The sequence below is a fragment of the Ips typographus genome, linkage group LG5, assembly GCF_016097725.1.
Source record: "Ips typographus isolate SLU linkage group LG5, UJ_Ityp_2.0, whole genome shotgun sequence".
NCBI classification, from domain to species: domain Eukaryota; kingdom Metazoa; phylum Arthropoda; class Insecta; order Coleoptera; family Curculionidae; genus Ips; species Ips typographus.
Genome location: NC_138426.1, coordinates 9,189,274 through 9,210,716, shown reverse-complemented (window position 1 = coordinate 9,210,716; position 21,443 = coordinate 9,189,274). Strand labels below are relative to the sequence as shown.

Here is a 21,443-nt window from a genome sequence, read left to right as displayed (position 1 = left end):
TTGCCTAAACGACAAAATCAAATAGTTCCCATATTTTGACAGTGAAGCTTCCTGATAATCAAATAAAGACAAACATGTTGGAGCATCTCTTAGGGCATTATGAAGAAATTTCCAGCAGCTGGTGGCCTTACGTTATTGCCCTATTTATCAGTTTTATATCAGCAGTTAGGTATGTTTTTTTAAAAAATGTGTGTTTTGAGTGTTCAAAGTGATTTTTTTTGGGTAGAGTTTACGTTGGAGGGGTTCAATACCAAAAACCTTACCAAATGAAAGAAAAACTGGTGGTTATTACAGGAGGTGCAAGCGGAATTGGATTTGAAACAGCCAAGAATTTAGCGTCTAGAGGTATGTTCTCTTTGCTAAACAAAGTTTTTATTAAAAACCTGCAACTGGTAAATCAAATTCAGTGTTGTCCTAACCAGAGTCGAAAAACGGCCATTTTGCAAGGGCTATAAACCTAAAAACCAAACATCAGGGAAACTCCAAACTCCCTGCTAATCAAATTGTCAACTTTGCGAACAAATAAAGGCAAAAGTGTTTACGGACCACCGAAATTGCGACATGGCCGCTTTGTTGAGGTTTAGCAAATTTTGTAGTTAGTCACAGCGAAAATTACATCGGCTTGAAATGCAAAATCAGATTTTTTACCTCTGAATGAATACAGGTTAAGACCATAAAAAGAAGTGTTAGAAAGCAGTTATCAGAAAGTTTTAAAGAAGAAAGTTATACCAGATTTTATGCTCTACAAGATTGCATTTTAGTGTTTTCTTAATGTCCTCCTTAAGGAGTTACAGAGCAAAAAAGTGACAGAATGCACCAAAATATCAACTTAAATACTTTGATTTGTCTATTTAGCGTAGCTCCGTTAATTATAACGAGTTATCATAAAGTGTTAATGATGAAAGTTGTAGCAAATTTTATGCTCTACACGATTGGATTTAGGTGTTTTGTCCTGAAGGACCTCCTCAAGGAGTTACAGGGCAAAAAGTGACAGAATCCACCAAAATGTCCTTTTTTCTAGTCCTAGCGTATCTCCGTTATTTAAGCAGCTATCAAAAAGTGTTAATAAAGAAAGTTGTAGCAAATTTTATGTTCAACAAGATCGAAGCATCCTTGTAACACCCTGTATGTTGTATTAATTAACTAACATTTTAAAAATTTTTGTTTTGTCTTACAAATTTGAATTTACAGGTGCTCACATAATTCTGGCAGTACGAAATGCAGAAAAAGGTAAAAAAGCCGCGGACAAAATCAGGGAAATGCACAAAACTGCCCAAGTCACAGTCAAATTACTGGACATGTCCGAACTGTCCAGCATCCGGGACTTTGCCACCCAAATTGTCAACGAACACAACAGTTTGGACGTTTTAGTCAACAATGCTGCCGTTATTTACCAGCCCTACACCAAAACTCCGGAAGGATTTGAACAAACTTTGGTAGTAAATTACTTGGGTAAGCTTACAAATAATACAGGAGGGTGTCCAGTAAGCACATGATCAAATCGATTTAAAGAATATCGCAGTACCCTTTTAATCATGTGCTTATTGGACACCCTATACAATTATTGTCCTCATTTTCAGGCCCTTTTCTCCTAACCCATTTACTGTTACCCCTTTTAAATAAGGCTGAAAACGGCCGGATTATTAACGTTTCCGCAATGGCACATTACAACGGAAAACTCAGTTTGTCCGATCTGAATTTAGAGCAAACATTCAACGAGAAAGACGCGTTTTCTCAAAGCAAATTGGCTCTAACAATTTTCACCAAGTACTTGGCCACTCTTTTGAAAAGTACGGTTATCACTGCATTTAAAAAAGCAAAAATTAACTGGAAATATTCGTAGATACGAGAATAACTTGCAATTCGGTGAGTCCAGGCCTGGTTAGAGGGACTAAACACCTGAACAATTTACCTTTGCAAAGGTCAGTGTGGACTAAAATGTCAGTCTGGCCCTGGATATGGTTATTCCTGAAAACTCCCAAACAAGGCTGTCAGAGTATTGTGTATCTTGCTGTTGAACCTTCGTTAGAGAAAGTCTCAGGATATTATTTTAGGTAAGTGTATCCCATCAACCTTTATGTCTCGTTGAATAGCCCGTTTTATTAGCTATCCATGGAAGTATAGAAGTCCTAGAAAAGTGTGTCAAATAAGCGAGTTATTCAAAGTTAAGACAAAGATGGTCAAATGTGTAGGCTTGAAAAACTTGCTTGACTTTGACGCTCCCTATCGGCAAATCCTTACCACCAACTAACTCACTATTATACATCAATAGAAAGCCCGTTTAATTGGGTATCCATTGACGTATACAAGTCCCAAACAAGTGTAGGAAATTATCAAGCTATTAGTGTCAAAATGGTAAAGCAAAAAGTGTCAAAATGGTTAAACTGGATAACTCACTTCATTTTGACTCGCTCTAGCGGCCAAACTTTAAAACCCACCAACAAACTTTTATACGTCGATGGAAGGCCTGTTTAATTGGCTATCCATTGACGTATAAAAGTCCTAGAGAAGTACAACAAATAAGCAAGTTATTCAAAGTTAAAGCAAAGAGTGTCAAAATGGTTAAGCTGGGTAACTTGCTTGGTTTTGACGTCTTCTAGCGGCCAAACTCTACAACCAACCAACCAACTTTTATACGTCGATGGAAAGCCTGTTTAATTGGCTATCCCTTGACGTTTAAAAGTCCTAGACAAGTGTAGGAAATAAGCAAGCTATTCAAAGGTAAAGCAAAAAGTGTCAAAATGGTTAAGCTGGATAACTCACATCAGTTTGACTCGCTCTAGCGGCCAAACTCTAAAACCAACCAATAAACTTCTATACGTCGATGGAAAGCCCATTTTATTGGCTATCCATAGACGTATAAAAGTCACAGAAAAGTGTATCAAATAAGAGAGGTATTCAACGTCAAACCAACAGGTGCCAAAATTTTTGGTAGGGACCACATTTTTAAAAAACCGAGTTTCTGGTTTCCATAATGGATTTTGTGGAATATCTCCTAAGCTAGTAGAGATAGGGAAAAAGGGCAAAGGATGAAAATTGCGTAAAAAGGGCAAAGGAAACTGAATCTGGACTTTAAACCGACAATTTCTCACTAAAAACTACATACAGGGTGACCAAACTTTGTGGACACATCCTGTACACCAAAGTGGTTTTTTGAGTGGTTAACCGTTGCTGTACCTTACAGCTGAGCTATAGACAGGCAAAGTTTTGAGGCACTTTTTCAGAAAAACGGTGTTTCTGGTCCTCAATTTTGTGGAATATCTCCTGAACTAGTAGACTAACAGAAAAAGTTCAAAGGGCAAAATTTATGTATAACTACCTTAAAAAAGGTGATTCCAGCGTTTGAACGGCAAAAGTCCTACTCTAACTTGATACAGGGTGGCCGACATATGCTAATTTTACTGAGTAAAATGTAAACAATCATCCTTTACAAGGTTTTGTTTGTATATTTACTCTTAAACTTTGACACTTTCTTGTTTCAGCGATTGTGAAATTAAAGAACCGGCTGATTTGGTCAAAGACGTCAACCTAGCTCTGGCTTTGTACCAAAAATCCTGCAAAATGCTAAATATCGACGGTAAAAAAATAATAGAAGACATTATTGCCACACAAGAACCCAGACAAATTATAGAAGCTGAAGAACCAGACAGTAAACCTGGATTTTAAATTGGAAAGGTAAAAAAATTAAAACGCCTTCAAGTAATTTTTTAATTTAAAACTCTGAAATACCTTTATTAATTCCAGACCAGACTGATGAGACACATAAAAATTGTATGTATAATATTTTACAAGTTACTTTCTACAGTATTATAATATATAAAATATATGTATAATCTAAAATATGTACAATATTTTTATTTACCCTTGGCAATCTACGACGCAACTCCATCATTGTGGTCGGCTCGGCGTTGGAGCAGCTTGCAAAAAAACTAAATTTGACAACGTTGCCGATCACAAAACCTAAATATTAGGTCGTATTTTTTTACTAAATTCACATTATAAACAGCTCAAATAAGTTATATCTAACAATTATTTGGGACTTTGCGTTGACACACATTTTTAACCGTCGAATTAAGAAAAAAAATGTTTTACAGGAAACTTCTGACCACCCAAAACTAAAAATTAACGCCCTTATGAAATAACATCACATACTCGCTACTATTCACCTATTTAGTTAGCGTTATTATTAGTTTAGGACGCTGGTGTTGATTATCTTAAGTTTTTTGATTTAGTTTTTGAGAAAAAATAATTTGGTTGTTGTCCTAATTATTGGTAAATTTGTTTTTTTATTTCAAAGTAAATAAGGCTTGTTTTCGCTTGGCCTAAAAATTATTTACAACGTAAAATGTCATTAAAACACTGGTTTGTTTCAAGCAAAAATCGCCTGAAACTTATTTGTTTTTGAGGGAAATTCATTGTTTTTGTCTTGGTTTACTGTTACTACAAACAGAGACAGAAAGAGTCTTCCAACAGGAACAATTTTCAGTGCTAATTGCAAATTAATTTTTAAAGTAAGTAAGGTTCGTTTTCGTTTGGCGTAAAAACGATTTACAAAGGAAAATGCCATTGAAACACTAGTTTGTTTCAAGCAAAAATCGACCTTATTTACATCAACCGCGTTGCCCTAAAACCATTTTTTTGTAAAGGAAAATTACTGGTTCTGTCTTGGCTTACTGTTACTAGAAAGAGAGTCTTTAAACTGGAGCAATTTTTAGTGCAACTGACAGCTTAATTTTCAAAGTAAGGTTCGTTTGTGTTTGGCGAACAAAAGAGCAAAAATGAGAGTGTTTTTATTGGATTTTCCATTGTAAAAACTAATTCAGTAGTTTTAAGGTTAAGGCCTTGATTTTTGGTCCAAGATAGCTTTGAGTAATATTTTTTCCAAAATTTTATCTCTCAAAATGTCTGTTCAACGCAACCTTCAAAATGTCGTTAAAAATTCAGTTTTAAGGTTAGAGTCTTGATTTTTTTGAGTCTAGACGTTGACGGTTAAGTGAAAATCTCTTTTTTGAATTCGAAAAAATCACATTTTTTCGAATTCCAATCCTGTTTTTCACTAATTTGAGTTGAAATTTTTACTGAATATTCCTCTGACTCTAGAGAATCTACTAGTTAAAGAATAAATTCTAATTAACCGTCAAAAATTCAAACTAACGGTCAAAAATTCAAATTAACGGTCAATAACGTCAATTCTGTTGGAAAATCGCATTTTCTCGAATTCCAACCCTGTTTTTCACTCATTGGAACTGAAATTTGTACTGAGTACTCCTCTGACTCTAGGCAAGCTAAAAGTTGATGAAAAAAATTCAAATTAACGGTCAACAATTTAAATTAACGGTCTTTAATGTCAGTAATTAGCTGATTGACAGTACTTGACAGTAGGTAAATTGGCCTAAAACGACCAAATTTACCCAAATTGACGGTTGAAAATTGAAATTAACGGTCAATAATGTCAGAAATTCGAATTTTGTGAATCTGAGAGCGTTCAAAACTGTCTAGAACCTTCTAGAAACTTTCAAAAGCTTCTAAAACATTCTGAACACCACGAAAACTGTCTAGAACCTTCCAGAAACCTCTAGAAACTTCCAAAAGCTCTCAAAACATTCTGAATGCCTTCAAATTCGAATTTTTAGCTAAATTTCAATTTAAAATTATGAAAAAATTCAAATTAACGGTCAAAAATTCAAATTAACGGTCAATAACGTCAATTCTGTTGGAAAATCGCATTTTCTCGAATTCCAACCCTGTTTTTCACTCATTCGAGCTGAAATTTGTACTAAATACTCCTTTGACTCTAGGAAATCTACCAGTTGAAGAAAAAAATCAAATTAACGGTTCAAAATTCAAATTAACGGTCAAAAATTCAAATTAACGGTCAATAATGTCAGAAATTCGAATTTTGTGAATTTGAGAGCGTTCAAAACTGTCTAGAACCTTCCATAAATCTCTAGAAACTGCCAAAAGCTTCTAGAACAACCTGGAAACTCCCAGATGCTCCTAAAAGCTTCTGAGAACCATTAAAACTGTCTAGAAACCTCCAGAGACTTCCAAAAGCTTCTGGAATTCAAATTAACCGTCAATAAAGTCAGAAATTCGAATTTTGTAAATCTGAGAGCGTTCAAAACTGTCTAGAACGTTCCAGAAACTTTCAAAAGCTTCTAGACCAACCTGGAAACTTCCAAACGCTCCCAAAACATCCTGAATACAATGAAAACAGTTTAGAAACCTCCAGAGACTTCCAAAAGCTTCTGGAATTCAAATTAACGGTTGAAAATTCAAATTAACCGTCAATAATGTCAGAAATTCGAATTTTGTAAATCTGAAAGTGTTCTAAACTGTCTAGAACCTTCCAGAAGCCTCTAGAAACTTCCAAAAGTTTCTAGAACTGAAAACTTCAAAATGCTCCTAAAACATTCTGAACACCACGAAAACTGTCCAGAAAACAAGTCAAACGGTCAGTTGACTGTGCAGCGCAACCTTCAAAATGTCGTTAAAAATTCAGTTTTAAGGTTAGAGTCTTGATTTTTTGGGTCAAGATAGGCTTGACTAGCTTGTAAGATGAAACAATCATTTGTTGTTGATTATAAGCGATACAACTGTGAATTTTTTAAACTTGTCCAAATAGTTCAAATAACTAATTGTGATTCAATAAAATGAATCAATCATTTGTTGTGGTTTTTAACTTGGGAGGAAACTTGTCTTCAAGTAGTTCATTTAGTGATTCAGTAAGATGAATCAACACCAAACGTCCCATTTTATTGCTCTAACAGAAACATCATTAAGTAGACACTGACAGGTTAGTATTATCACCTAGAAAAATACTTTTCCTCAATCGTCACAGCTCACAACCTTAGCTCGACCCGTACCTACCGTGTGTAACGCCTTAAAATTAATTTGTACATAAGCTTCAATAGTAGACGGTTCAAGACGATGTTGCCACGTCCAACACACACCACAAAAGACGTCAAATTTCCCGCGAAACATTCACAAATCGGGCTACCGATTCGAGGCCTCCAGCATTTCGAGGAACAGTTTATTCATGGGCACCAGGTCCTGGTTGTGGACGCTGCACCAGAACTTACGTACGACAAAGTCTGCCTGCCTTAAAGCAGGCAGACAGAGTAGTAGTTGCTGGATTTGGTGCATCACATTATTAGGCCTGGATTTCACAATTTTAGTATTAAACACATTTGAAAAGGAAAATGCAGTGACGCAGTAATGGGGAATATTTAAAATGAGCCTGGCAAAATCACTGCCTTTTCCTTTGATCAGAACATACCTTAGAACTCCCATGGCATCACTTAATGCCGATAAAATACTGTCCCGAAACTTTTTCAAGGAATGGTACTCGTCCAGTTTGGCGTCTGAATTGGTAAGAACAAGCGCTTTCACTAGATAGTACTCTTCTTTTGAGATTGACAGACTTTCCAAGCGTTCAACCATGTGAGCGCACTGTAGCACACACACAAAATTAAACCCACTCTTCTATCTACTAAAAAAAAAACTTACAGTTTGATATAGCTCAATGGCGCCGCAATCTTTGGACTGTTTTTCATCTAAAGTAAAATCCGTGGCAAACTTGAGCCTACCCAAACTGGCCATTGGTAAGCTTCGAAAAGCCAAAGTCAGGGTCAGAATCTCCGCCCAGGTACTTTGTAGCAAACGCATTTGATCGTTGAGGGATAGATCCGAAAAGCCTACAGCGCATCAACGTCAGTTTAAATTAGTGATGGGAGTAAATTTACCGTAATGGGTTATTTACCGGTAAGGTAAAGTAAAAATTAGTGTGACAGACAAATTTACCAATTTTACCAGTAAATTCCAATATGACCAGTAAGTTTATGAGAATAATTAAAATTTACTTGAAAGATATTATTTTGCTCTCATGGCTGTCTTTAATTTAAAAAGTAATAAATCTGAATCACTATACTTTTCATGCACCCCCTGTATAGTAGCAATACTGACAAACTGTAAAACTTCCAGAGATTGGTTTAGCAGTTCTTTACGAACCACTTTGACCGTCAAAAACTGGTTTAATGCAACAAATTTTCAAATCAGTTAAAGTTGTGATTTGAAATTTGAACACCCTGTAACTCGGTTGTTTTTGGGAGTTCAGGGAGGTAGGACCACTCAAATTAACCGTCTTCAGCTCCTCTTTCCAGTGGTGTTGAGAAAAAAAAATCTATCTGAAAATTTGCGTGCTGGGTGACCAAGAACAGTCAATGACCATACTTTTCATGCACACCCTGTATACTGGAAGCAAAAACAGTCCTGTAAATTTACGGTGTTGGGTCAAGGAGTTGATTAGGAACATTTTTGGTTTCCTGCAATTTTTTGGAAACTTTCACCGTTTTCGAGTTATTTAGGAAAAACGAATTTAATGCAACAAAATTTTAAATCAGTGAAATTGAATACTGTTAAGGACAGTCAGGGACAAAATCGCCTGTAAAGCCCACTTGCAGTAAGAAAATTACTGTTTTAAGTACATTTTTGGAATCCTCATTAAATTTCCTATTCAATAACCTGAAAAGACACTACAAAATTTAGTACAGTCAGGGAGAAAAGCTGTGTCACAGTTTGAACTGACAGTAACACAGTTTGAAAGGACAGTCATGGACAAAACCGCTAGTAAAACCCACTTGGAGTGAGAAAATGACAGTTTTAAGTACATTTTTGGAATCGTCATTAAATTTCCTATTCAATACCCTTAAAAAAACACTACAAAATTTAGTACAGTCACGGAGAAAAGCGGTGTCACAGTTTGAACTGCCAGTAACACAGTTTAAAAGGACAGTCAGGGACAAAATTGCTGGTGAAACTCACTTGGAGTGAGAAAATGACAGTTTTAAGTACATTTTTGGAATCCTCATTAAATTTCCTATCCAATAACATGAAAAAACACTAAAAATTTAGTACAGTCAAGGAGAAAAGCGGTGTCACAGTTTGAACTGCTAGTAACACAGTTTGAAACACTCAGGGACAAAATCGCTGGTAAAACTCACTTGGCGTGAGAAAATGACAGTTTTAAGTACATTTTTGGAATCCTCATTAAATTTCCTATCCAATAACCTGAGAAAACAATACAGACAGGGAGAAAAGCGATGTCAAAATTTGAACTTCGAGAAACACAGTATTCGTAATTTACAGGTAAAATATTTACTCTACCTAGTAAATTATCCATCACTAGTTTAAATCGTAAAAATGCATAGAAAACAAACCTGGAATTTGTTTAGCCCACCCGATAATGCCGACTAATTCTCGGTCGTAGAGATCGCTCAGGATGGCTAACGTCCGGTGTTTTGAGTTTTCCAATGTCGTGTTAATTTCCAGGCATTCTGGTTCGCATGATATGAGGGCCTCCAACATTTTTATATCTAGGAAATAGTCAAATAATTGCATTGCTTCAAATGCACACATAAATTTGAAAAAACAATTCAAGCAGCAGTTAGCAAATACCTATTCTTCTTAATTAACTTAAGCGAGTTTTACACCAAAAAATTCAAATCAAAGTAATTGGACGCATTATTTTATCCAGATTAAATAAAAATTAGAGAAATTCAGTCATTTGGGTCCCTTTTTGCATCAAACTATCAGTTTCAGTTCTGATGGCTAAGCCCATTAAGATTTCAAGCAAATTTGAATCATAATAATATTTGTTGTTTTTGCTGTGATTAAACCTTTTGGAGTCTTTTTAACAAAAAAACGATGTGGAAAAACCTGGTTGACAATGTTCTGGCAACACCGCGACTGATGAGTGTACTTTGACAGCTGTCAAGCCTAGGCGATGTTGCCGATGAATGGCACAAGTAAAAGTCAATATTAAATATTTAAATTACCATATTTCAGCAAATTAAGTCGTTAACTACAGTAATTTGATGAAATAATTACCAGCTTCAAACAAATCCAATTTTAAAGGGTCAACTTCAGCACTTTGTTAGGTAAAAATGATTTTAGCAATTTTGACACAAATTGAAAAATGTTTCCTAAAAAACATACAAGAACCTTATAGAAGATTAAATTTAAATTAGGAACAACTCAACACTTCTTCTCTTTGGTTGGTTCTAACAAAATCTAAAAACCATATAACTTACCCTCAAGTACAATATGTGGTTTCTGAGCGGACACCACCTGCACCTGATATGGACTATCCGGATTTCTCCGATACTTTTGACGTCCGCCTCGTACCCTGTCCAATCGAACGCCTTCCTTAAGCATTCCAGACCGTAAACACTTCCTAAATCGACAGGCCTGACAAGCTTTCCGCCTACGTTTGTTGATTTCACAGTCGCCTGACGCCGGACAAGTATATTCAATATTGCCTGCAAATTTGAGAAACAATTTATGTTTAGTGTATTTGAAATAGTGACTTACAAACCTTGAATGGTACGTTTGAAAAAAGCTTTACATGCCTCACAAGAAGCCACGCCATAATGGAAGCCTGAGGCAAAGTCGCCGCATACTAAACACAGCCTCCTGGGGGAATCATCTTCGTTCTTGATACCATTCTAAAGTTTTGGTAGCGGAATTAGTTATTTGGGTAGTACAAGAGTTAATGAAACTAACCTCACTGTGTCCTATTCCAGTTTCTGTGTGGGGTTGCGTGGTTGATGAGCAGAATTGTGTCTCAGGACTATCAGGAGACTGCATACGGTTTTCGTAGTGTTCCTGGTATTCCATTCGCTGTTTGTTAATCGGGTCAAAATTAGCAGCATAGGAAAGTGAGGGCGGACTTACGTCAGAGGATTGGATGACATTGTCATTGATTATGGTGGTCGTTGTGGGAGAGTAAAGGTCACTATTGGACGGTGAGCATTCCCCGAAGCTGTCCAATTCTTTTTTTATCGTTGGGACATTGTTGGTGGGTGCCATTCCTGGGTCTGTCATTATTGAAACCTGTTGATAAAAGAGCATTTAATATAACAAATCGAGTGGCGCTACTGACTTAAATGAATGAGCGGACCGCCACTGTTCACGAGTGAATCGCGTTTCCGCACAGCAGCCATCCGGTAAGTTAAGGCATAAAAAAACGTTTCCAATCGCCAAGTTGGCGGCCTTGACTGAGCGACGTGGTTTTTCGCTTCTCTTCGGTTCAAGTGCAAGGCCAAGTGCATCAATAATGCATCATCAGCTGAGACTTGCCTCGGGATTTACATTTAAGTATCACATGCGCCAGCATCTTTAGGCAAGGTTTTGTCGCTAGTTTACTCAAGTGCCACTTCTAATACTATCAAAGAGTCTACAATCAAACTATTCTGGTCACCAACACTTTTACTACTACTACAAGCTGAACTAGTACTTAAACTTGCAATATTTCCCATATCTATCAAACTATTAGAGCTTTGAAAACAAAACCAGCCACGTGTCAGCGAATGATGGGTTACGCAATCCCTAACAGATTAAGTTTGGGTTTTGTGATGACCGGAGGCTGGCGTTTCTGATGATAATCCCAATTGACCACAGCCACCGGAATGATTTATATTATAATTTTATCAAATATTTCTACATTGATGAGAAATAGTTTTGTGAATGATGACTTTGATATCGTATGCAGTTAATGAGAAGACGCAAAAGTAGTTTGATACACACTCTAACTAATCAAGCTCTATAAATTGTCCCGTGAGTTATTGCAACTGCCATTAATAACATAAGATAATTTATGAAGCCTATTAATAGAATGATAACAGTCATACAGGTATGGAAATTTCAAAATTGTACATAAAGAGAACTATATTGCAGACAATGCAGTAGAATGTGGTGTAATTCAATAGTTCACCACTTCATCATCAAATCTGATTTAAAATCTTGTAAAGAACTTTCAATTTCACACTGACACATTTTTACAACGTTTATCTAGAAACTAGATCACTGATGTACTCACTACTCAATATACCATAATTCAAACAAAATTGGTATGATGTTGCAAAAACTAATAATTTGTGTCAAGATAAAAGTAAATATGGTTTATCTCACTTCATGAAAATGTCGTGTTGGAACCAATGAAGAATGTTGTCAGATTTATATAACTGAAATATTTGACATTTCGTTGCCACCAGATGTCATACCAGTGTTCCTGCAACCATAATCTTTTGTGGAATTTTGGAAGGTTTAGCACACTTGTGCAGGCCTCTGATAGAAGGTTTTCAGTAGTATGTAAAGGCCTCTGGCATCTACAAAAATATTTTAGAAAAAAACTCTTGGAACGCTTTGAATATTTGTAGAGGCTTTTGGCAGGTTTACAGTACTATTTAGAAGCCTATTTGGGAGTTTTGAAAACTATTTGAATGGTTAAAATATGTGTAGAAACATCTGGCAATTTTGGGCAAAGTTTTGGAAAATCTAGGATAGTGTCAAAGTAAATTTTACAAAATTCTTGGAGAGTTTAGCGCACTTGTAGGAGGCTTTCTTTGGAAGTTTTTTAATAATTAGAAACATTTTCTCAGTGATTCTCACAGCCTTCAGGCAATTCCAACCAATTCTTGGAAGGTTTAGCAGACTGCCAGAGGAGCATTAGCACGATAAGTTTTTAATAGCACCTACTCTGGCATTTCCAAAGTAATTTTAGAGGAAATTACAAAAAAAGTAGTATTTAAAAACTTTTAATATTTCTAAAATTACTCTGAGACCTCTGACTGAAAATCAGTTTAGAACCATTGCAAAATTTTTGTCAATTTGTTCGGGTCTGCTGTAAATTTTGTATGTATAGGGTGACCACTTTTCGTTAACTTAAATGAGAGCTGAAATATTGCAAGGAATGGAGTATGGCCATTATCCGAAAATCCTCTGTACATCTGAAACAAAGGACGATAGCCCAATTCTGGTTGGACCAGCAAACTAAACTCGAAAATTGAGCTCGCAATCTTACTAAATATTGCCGTTTGCTCTGTTCCCCGCAAAACTAACGAAAAGTGACCACCCTGTACACCGCTGGTCCGTATATTTAAACAGCTTTTGGCGACTTTATTTTTACAGGAAGAAAAAAGTGTTAATACAAAAGTTCCTCTTAAATCGCCTAAAACGTTAATGAATAAAATAAAATACCATAGCTACATATCTCCATTTTTAATGGAACACCCTGTATATTTTATAATCAATTTTTTCGTCTGATTCCAAAAATGTATAATAAGTTGACATTTAGTTTAGCAGTTTTCGAATTTATATTGGCATTTAAAGAGTTTGTTTTGGAATCACAGTTCTGATGAATGTAATGTAGTAAGAGACCGAACATCACTGTGACGTAATTTGACAGTTGGTCAATATGTTATTGTTTTGTTAAATTAAGTCATCGTGACGTCAAATATGCTGTGTACACCGGATAGAACATCAACTCGAATACTAATGACGTTTAGTCTCTTTGATTATCCATGAAAACTGTGATTTTGAAAAACACTTCTAAATGTCAATAATTCGAAAAGGGCTGAACCAAATGTCAACTTATTAGATATTTTTGGAATCAGAAGAACATATACACGGTGTTTTATAAAAAAAATTATTAACTCTGTTTGTATGCTCTATTTCATTAACATTTTCTGGTGATTTAAGAGAAGCCCTATAACTTGGCCACAAACCGTCTAAATTAAATATACAGACCAACCTTGTACAGGGTGTAGGATTTTTAATCCCAAAAAAAGCATTCGAATGAAGTAATGTCATGTCAAAATTTAACGCAGTTCTGCTAATTAAAAACCTTAAATTGTACAATAGAATCAATCAAATTATTATACAGAACGCTGATTTGTATAAAACTTTTCAATATAAATGGATACAAATTCGAGAGACAGACAAAATATGTATAATACTGATAGTGATAGCATAGCAAACAATAATTAACGTCATTCACCAAGAAAAGCAAAAATTCTTTTTCCAACTAAATGTAGTTCTAAAGTGATACATTTTAATTTGGTTTACTACGATGTAAGGCAATCAGTGCAATAATTCAAGTCAGTCAAATTGATTGAATTGAATATGAATGTTATGTAAACTATGCATCAAACAAAAATGGCGTCCTCCCACTATAGTATCTACAACAAAGCGTGTCATCTATTTGACCTATGGTAATATAAATATTATTAGAGCAGCCGGCGATATTTAAATTTCGCAGCGATGACAGCCGACTATTTGCATTGGCGTTCGCGCCGGTCCTAATCTAAATATTTGCCTTGCCATGCACAATTTCATAAAAAAACACACTGGGGTGCATTGCATCCACGGTTCTTGACTTTAAACTTGATCCTGAATTTTCAAGGGTAATTTAAATGAACATTTTATTAGAAAAAAAAAACTAATCCTGCCCTGACTGCAGCGACCAATAGCGTAAGAGCAAAACATTCTCCCTCTCTATCTATTAATGCGCAACACACCTTCCAGTCCTACTCGTGGCCTTGGCAATGAACACAAACGCCTACACCGTGCTGATCGCAAAAAAATTCCAAATTTAAAGCTTTTTTCCATTTTTACATATAATATAGCCTCGTGGCACGTGAAGACTGATAACTGTGTTATCAAGTTCGGGACTCAAACTATAATATTAAAACCTTGACAACGAGTTCTATGTAAATATATAACACAACGCAAATATTACTTAACGTAATTTCGAGGTTTTATCTAATCTACAAAACCTTGACGCTATAGGAAAGGTCATGGCACTACAGCGGTTGTTATCGCGCCAATATAATACACTATATCATAGTGTTATCACTTCAACCGCCTAACAAATTTCTAGTTTTTTCCATCAAGTGCAATTTAACTACGCATTACATTCAGTAAACAAAAGAATACGTTTAAACCCCACTACTGCTCAAACATTATGCAGCTTCAATACTCTGACGTCACGACGCTCTGTGCAAACCTAGAACTCAATGAAGGTCGTGTCTAGGTCAAGGCGTCACACAGTCCTGACCTAGCCACTGTGGACTTCCTTAACGTCGCCATCTGAACGGCACAAAAGCGAACCAATCGATGCAGAAAAATTGTGCGTGGAAAAACTAATCGCGTTGAAAAAAAAATGGCGGCCTTGGAGCGCGCGGCAGATGTTTAACCAACATACATACCCACATTTCTATAATTAGAGGCGTAACCACTAGCACACTCAAATCGGACAAGTCAGCCGCGGCCGGCTGAATAGAAAAAACTGACCTGCGACAATTTCGTACCTAAACTTATCTACAATTTGCGACAATCAGCTGTATGAGCAAACATTATTTTAATGAAAAGCGCGCCTCATTCCTTATCAGGGCTGGAGTAGGTTTTTTACCACTCGAACAAAGAAGTCTGCCACTCTAACACCACCAACACCAAAACAGTACAATAGAGAAGAAAGTCCCTCACTCAAGACCTTTAACAGAACAAAAATACATACCATGTCGTGCATCCAGGAATCCATGATACACCATAGAGAACGCGGAACGAAACCGACAAAGATAGTGATATGACGGTTAACACGAGTGTGATCGCACTAGATCGAGCGCTGGCAAAAAATGTGCTCGACCGGCTATTATCGAATATTTACTGAAGAATCGCATGCAGCGGACCAACGAGAATAGAAACCGACTAACCCATATGGTGGCAGTGTAGAGCCGGCATTAGCCGTTCGGGATCAAACATCGGTTTCTGATTTGCGAAACGTTTATTAGTTTTATGCAACTTTGACGACGTCGTCAGTCAGTAGCGCGCGCGCACTTTGGTCTAGTTTCGTGGGGTAACTCGTCTATCTGGTATTGAGCAGGACTGGGTTAGAAGTGCAACACTGACGTCACATTAATGATAATAAGCAATTACCACTAACTTGGTTACAAGAATATGTTTAACCCAAATTATGCTTTTAAAACTTGCCAAACTCAGAAACCTGCAGATCATTATTATCACACAATAGTCTCAATTCTGCAATTACAACTCCTGACTTTTGTAGTTTTAGTATTGTCCTGTTCTGACACTCTCCAACCTAATGATATTTCCTTTTTTAAGAAGATCCTTGAAACTCGATGCTCTAAAAAATCCTTTGGCTGATAATCAAGCACCAAGAGATTGATCAAACCAATCTTTAGGTATAAACGTTGCCGGAACCCCCTTTAGAAGACCAAAACTTCCCTACAGCTTGGTGGATCACACCTGCAAAACTCAAATTGAAGGAAGATGTAAGAAAAAAACTCTTGTAGCAACTTACCAGCATGACTCATTCCAAGGAACTTTTGGTAGGTTAGAACCGTGAACAACTTGTAGTATTGAGCAACCTGAATTCACTGGCACATTTCTTCTTAGGACACTATGGCTTGCATGGAGATGGAGACGTGGAAAATGGAAATGCATATCCAAATAAAACCTGTTTGCCAGCAGCTTAATTTACAACAGAAAAGTTTCTTCCTTAAAGTAAAAAAAGAGGTTTATATCTATTGAGGGTTTCTAACGTTTCCAATCCGGCTCGAGGGACCAAATATATTGAAATCCTAGTTTGAGATTCACTACCCAAGAGAAAAAACTCGGTCCAAAGGGTGAAACTGAAACACTGCTTTGTGAATGTTTTAGTGAAAGAGGTTTATTTCTGTTGAGTGTTGGAATATCTTCATTAACCTTGATTCTACCGTCCGGCTCGAACGAGCAAAAATATAGGAATCTTTAGACAGAGAACACTCTGTGCAAAGGTTGAAGCTGAATCACTTACTTCATTAAAAGTGGAAGTTGAGTGAAACGTTCAAATAGAGCAAAAAGCACACTTAAAAACCGCTTTTTTGTGTGACATCCCAATCACAGTATGATCTGTCATCCCTACATCCGTCCTGATATCTCCACTCCACAAATCTATCCTATCAAGCTTGAAACAACTGGTGAGACTGAAAGAGGAGGTACAACAAGATGTGCCTTAGTATCTAGAAAGTGGGACACAATAAGCCTCAAAGCTTTACACTCAACCTTTTCTCATTATTCTTGTCATTTAAAATGCCCAATCAAAACTAGTTCTTTACTTTACGGCTTCACTCAAGGCCAGTTTTGCGTAACTTTCAGCTTGTTTACTTGCTTTAAAGGCTGTCTGAGGTTGAAACTGAAACTAAATTAAGTGGCAGAGTTAGCCACTCAATTTAGAATATTGCAGCCCTCTTTTTTGCACTTCAAAGCACTTTTACGTTCACACTGACCATATGAGTAATTTGTTTTACTTCCTCAACCTTCAATGAACTCCTGGTGTCTTGTACACTGAATACTACTCTCTCTTTCTAACCAATATGAAGGGAAAATTTCCTGAAACATGATTATCTATAAGTGCAAAGGTCATTAAGTTTGATTTTCAGTGTTCCAACTCTTAAAAAAAAATGACCAGGACAACATCTGTGAACCATGTCAGAAGAGATACCTCCCCCACTAGAACCAAGACATTCCGGCACCTAATAAAAGATTTGAATTTGACAGCGCTAGCTGTTATTTATTGCTAACCCCACATAACTTTGGTCTTTGCTCAATCAAGAATTCCCTACATCATTCCATTCAATCAGAATTCCCCAAATTCCAGTATTATCACACAATTACTTACTTATTCTGTATACCGTTTTACACAATCTCTACCTATGAAGAGCAAAGGGTTGCTATGCTTAAATTACTATAACTATTTTGTGTCTTCTCTATTTTTTTGATGTTTATTAAGGAAAAACTAAATTTAAGTGGCAAAAATAGAAGTCATCTACATCAACATGCATCTCAAACTGTCTTGATCAAAAGTGTCTGATTCTTTAAAGCTTTCTGGAACATTTATTATATCAATGGCAAAAAATGTTAGAAACTTATAGCTTCAGATTTACCAGTGTCTCTGTCACAGATTATGTCAACCTCTACAGAAATTGCGTTATACTAACTCTTAAAGGCTTTATCAAATATTTCCTAAATGTAAAACCTGTAGAATAAGATACCTGATAAATTTACAAGCCTGAGTGAAGTGCTAGGATATCTAAGATTACACTTCACTCTGTCAAGGTTAAAGAAAATGTTATTTCTACATATCTGCATTCCAAATTGCACAATTATTTAAAAAAAAACCAGCAGAGCAATCTAATCCCAAAAATTATTGGTCTAATTGAAATGCAATTAGCAAACAAGTCCAATTTGAAAATTATGATTGAGTACTTGTGTAGAATGACAAATCGTAGATACTTATGGTAATGATACTGCCTATAGTTGCAACCAGCAGAAATGAAATTAGCAACGTCTATTAATAGAATTTCATGCGTTTAGTAACTGACCTAGCGTTGCACTTATCCTATCAACCTTGTCAAGAAAATAAGCCAGCACACTGTGTCAACAACTGTAATTCCTGATTAGATCTGTTTCATATCATAACTCGGTGCGACTTAGGGTAGGTAGTGAAACGTGCATAAAATCAATTTGTATATAAACAACCAATATAAATATTGATGATAAACATTTGCATAAAGAAATTAAATATGCAGTTTTATACAAAAAACATAACTTAGATTTCTGTATCCTGATGAGTAAATAAAAGGATTAAAACATAGTTATGCGTAGTTATCATAAACATGGTAAGTGGCCACTGATGAAGTAGAATTATGCAACCTGTCAGAGTGGCATGTCTTGCACGAATCAGAGCTGTTTAAAGTTTGTTTTGCACTGCTGTGAATTTTTTATTAAGGTTGATTGAGACTCTCTCCATAAAAAAAATGTTCATACATTATGCAGACACTTAACATTATTTTGTTATTGAATGACTTTATCACGATTTGTCATTATTTGTTATCTGCGCAAAAAAATTAATATGCAATTGCAATTCTTTGCATAAGTGCATTCGTAATTAGTGCACCATACAAGTTTGATTTCATGTGTAATTTGATGAATTATGTATGTCTATGGTTGATCCATTAATTTTAGCAAAATTGAGACCCCTGGTGTACTGTTATAAGTACTGTCGTCTTGATTGACTACGCTAATGGATTGCATTAAAATTTTAAAAACGGAAAATTCCATATAGACGTACTAACAACAAAAATACAGTTGATATAAAGCGTACATCTCCTAATTGAAATTGCGCGCGCTTAAATCTATTATAATTATTCATGGCCTATACCAACATTGCAGTCCGCCTTGAAGCGGCGTAATAGGTGGGTTGGTAGGTTCAATGTCAAGGCCAGAATTAAATTGCAAAAAAATATGCCTGCTGATTGTGGGTTGCGATGTGCGACTTTAGCGGTGACGATATCGAAGGTTGCCTGTTAAGTAAAAAAAAGTTTATTAAGTGACATCCTTTTTTGTCTGGGAGTTTTTTCATTTTTACCACTCTGTTCAGTACTTTGAACATTCAAATTACTCCCTTCCAACTGTACCAATAAAATTACAGTTTCACCAAATCATGTTTATAACACCAAGCTTAATACCTACAACCATAAAGTTTTTATAATAGGAACATTTCACATTATTACAAGGTATTTGCAAACTTTCAATCTTGATAACACGTGTATCACACTTGGAATTATCATAAGTGCAGCCCAAAATTAGGCAATAAATTACCTGTATAACTATTATAAATCTGAAATTTTCTAAATGAAAACACTTCATTTGATCATATATCTAGTAAATTCACTAAAATGCACCTGTAAGTATACTTGTAATTCAACATTCCACATGACTGTCTAGAATATGAAACCAAATCTAGTAACCTAGTAATAATAAATATCAATTATAAATAAAAAATATAGTACAGATGATAATAATTATGACCCCAGCAGCCAGTTTAAATGAACTATAGGTAATCCACTATTAAAATGTCATACTGTAATTTATTGATCTACAGTGTATAAAAACTTAATAAAAAAAATATTGTCCAACACTGTGTGGCAATGGTGTTGCTTGTAATTTAAAAAAAAGTCAATGTCAATCAAATACCTTTAAACAGAGACATCAATTGTTTACTGAACAATTTGAACTCACAACCATTAATTAAAACATGGAGCTATTAATATAACACAAAACAGAAAATATCAACACTATATTTAAAAACATTACAAAACCTAGCTCAAGTTAGGGAGGACTTGTTGCTTAATAGAGCACTGAAAATGTACCAAAATGGAGTATTAGACTGTTACAAGAATTCCTCCAAATACTACAATTTAACTGATGTGGTCCCTTTTTGATACCTGCAATTTCCAGCTTTGTAAAGCTGCTAAACATCAGAATATTGCTGCTATTAGGCCAGAAGAAAGCAAATTTATAAGAAGTCTTTTCAAAAGTGGTTTTGCCAATAATCATCAGTTTCACTTAATAGATTTGTAAATAATACAAAAACCTTAAAAGAAGCGCCATCTATCATACATCTCTTCAAACTATTTCATTAATTCAAGCATTGATTATTGCAAATAGTTTAAGCTTTAAAAACTATTTAATTTGGCGAAATAGACTTTAATATACCAGCTCTAACCAATTTTAGATAGAATTTTGCCCCACATGACAGCAAACTAGAATTATCAATAATCCAACAGAAGAAATATTAAGAAATATTTATAGAGCAGTTGCAAGGCTCAATAGAGCTATTAGATTAGAGATTTCTTGATTAGCATCATAAAAATTCATAATACAGAATACAGGAACTTGATTGAGTACCTACTTTTTTGCATGTTTTGACTCTGCAGAACATATTAATAGATTATACAAAAACACATAAATTGAATACCTGGCAACCTCGAAATTAACCAAAGAGATACACACAAGACTTGGTACAAGGGTTTTTGTAACTAATTGCCTTCTCCAGATATTTCAATTGAAACTAATATTAAAAAATTGAGTTTTTTACTATTAAAAAACCCCTTAATGTTTAAGAATCAGGCTGGGTCCAGGCAATCAACATTAACATTGGTATCATCTGCAAACAATACAAGTGTAGACTACCCTAGATTTGCAGTATTTAAATGATTTTCAGAGAAATAGACTGTACTGTAAATCAGTATAAACAATACTGGGTACTTTTGGAAATACTGCAAAATTCGCAGATGTTAACCAGGCTCTAAAGTTATTAAGAACTCTCCTGCCTTACTTCTAAAGGAACTAACTCTTATAAACAGTCTCTAGAACCTCACTACAAATCATACTTTATTACTACAGATTAAAGAAATAGCATTCTAACTGATTGAGAGCTATAAATTGATTAGTACAAAATGCTGGCAGACAGTACCATCCAAATTAGGTGGTACTTTCTACCAGTGCTCTCCACTTACCTAATACTGGTCCAAAACTTTCAAGTGGTTACCCCTCATCGTAAACGCAGTCGAAACGGAAATTTTGTATAAATCGTCGATCGGTTACCTAATATAGCATGTAAACTCCCTATCTACCGAATATCAGCCACAAGAATTTAAAATTTTTATTAAAAAAAATATTTTTGGAGCTTTTCTCCAATGGAGATTTGAGCTTTCACTATTTTGACGGCGCAGTGACGTTTAATTGAAATATGACAGCTG

The 21,443-nt window shown here is 35.5% G+C and overlaps 2 protein-coding genes across 7 annotated transcripts; one reads left to right on the top strand and one right to left on the bottom strand.

Annotated features, from left to right (window-relative positions):
* naz (nazgul) lies at window positions 1-3,840 on the top strand. Its single transcript, XM_081980476.1, has 7 exons — window positions 1-169; window positions 227-345; window positions 1,192-1,452; window positions 1,581-1,790; window positions 1,844-2,054; window positions 3,483-3,675; window positions 3,745-3,840. The coding sequence occupies exons 1-6, from the start codon at window positions 75-77 to the stop codon at window positions 3,664-3,666; spliced, it is 1,080 nt and encodes a 359-aa protein (XP_081836602.1). The 5' UTR covers window positions 1-74; the 3' UTR covers window positions 3,667-3,675; window positions 3,745-3,840.
* On the bottom strand, window positions 3,701-21,409 carry ERR (estrogen-related receptor). Of its 6 annotated transcripts, XR_014178423.1 has the most exons (10): window positions 15,356-15,529; window positions 10,735-10,893; window positions 10,564-10,680; window positions 10,376-10,505; window positions 10,092-10,319; window positions 9,219-9,374; window positions 7,510-7,697; window positions 7,280-7,452; window positions 6,136-7,159; window positions 3,701-5,934 (listed from the first exon to the last, which is right to left on the bottom strand). XR_014178423.1 is itself a non-coding variant. In XM_081980472.1 (9 exons), the coding sequence occupies exons 2-9, from the start codon at window positions 10,882-10,884 to the stop codon at window positions 6,997-6,999; spliced, it is 1,305 nt and encodes a 434-aa protein (XP_081836598.1). In that variant the 5' UTR covers window positions 10,885-10,893; window positions 21,201-21,409; the 3' UTR covers window positions 3,701-6,996. The 6 variants fall into 6 exon arrangements, 5 of the variants coding, with proteins under 5 accessions (XP_081836598.1, XP_081836599.1, XP_081836596.1 ...); XM_081980472.1 differs by lacking the exon at window positions 15,356-15,529 and adding an exon at window positions 21,201-21,409 and having other exon boundaries at window positions 3,701-7,159; XM_081980473.1 differs by lacking the exon at window positions 15,356-15,529 and adding an exon at window positions 15,842-15,977 and having other exon boundaries at window positions 3,701-7,159.
* Between the last annotated feature and the right edge of the window lie 34 nt (window positions 21,410-21,443).

What these genes read in the sequence shown, in the direction of transcription:
- naz (XM_081980476.1), top strand. Translation starts at nt 75, where the DNA reads ATGTTGGAGCATCTCTTAGGGCATTATGAAGAAATTTCCAGCAGCTGG. An exon ending in CAAGAATTTAGCGTCTAGAG is followed by an intron (nt 346 to 1,191) that starts GTATGTTCTCTT and finishes TTGAATTTACAG; the next exon opens with GTGCTCACATAATTCTGGCA. An exon ending in CTTGGCCACTCTTTTGAAAA is followed by an intron (nt 1,791 to 1,843) that starts GTACGGTTATCA and finishes AAATATTCGTAG; the next exon opens with ATACGAGAATAACTTGCAAT.
- ERR (XM_081980470.1), bottom strand. Translation starts at nt 15,379, where the DNA reads ATGGATTCCTGGATGCACGACATG. An exon ending in ATGTCATCCAATCCTCTGAC is followed by an intron (nt 10,681 to 10,734) that starts GTAAGTCCGCCC and finishes ATTAACAAACAG; the next exon opens with CGAATGGAATACCAGGAACA. An exon ending in CTGGAATAGGACACAGTGAG is followed by an intron (nt 10,506 to 10,563) that starts GTTAGTTTCATT and finishes CCAAAACTTTAG; the next exon opens with AATGGTATCAAGAACGAAGA.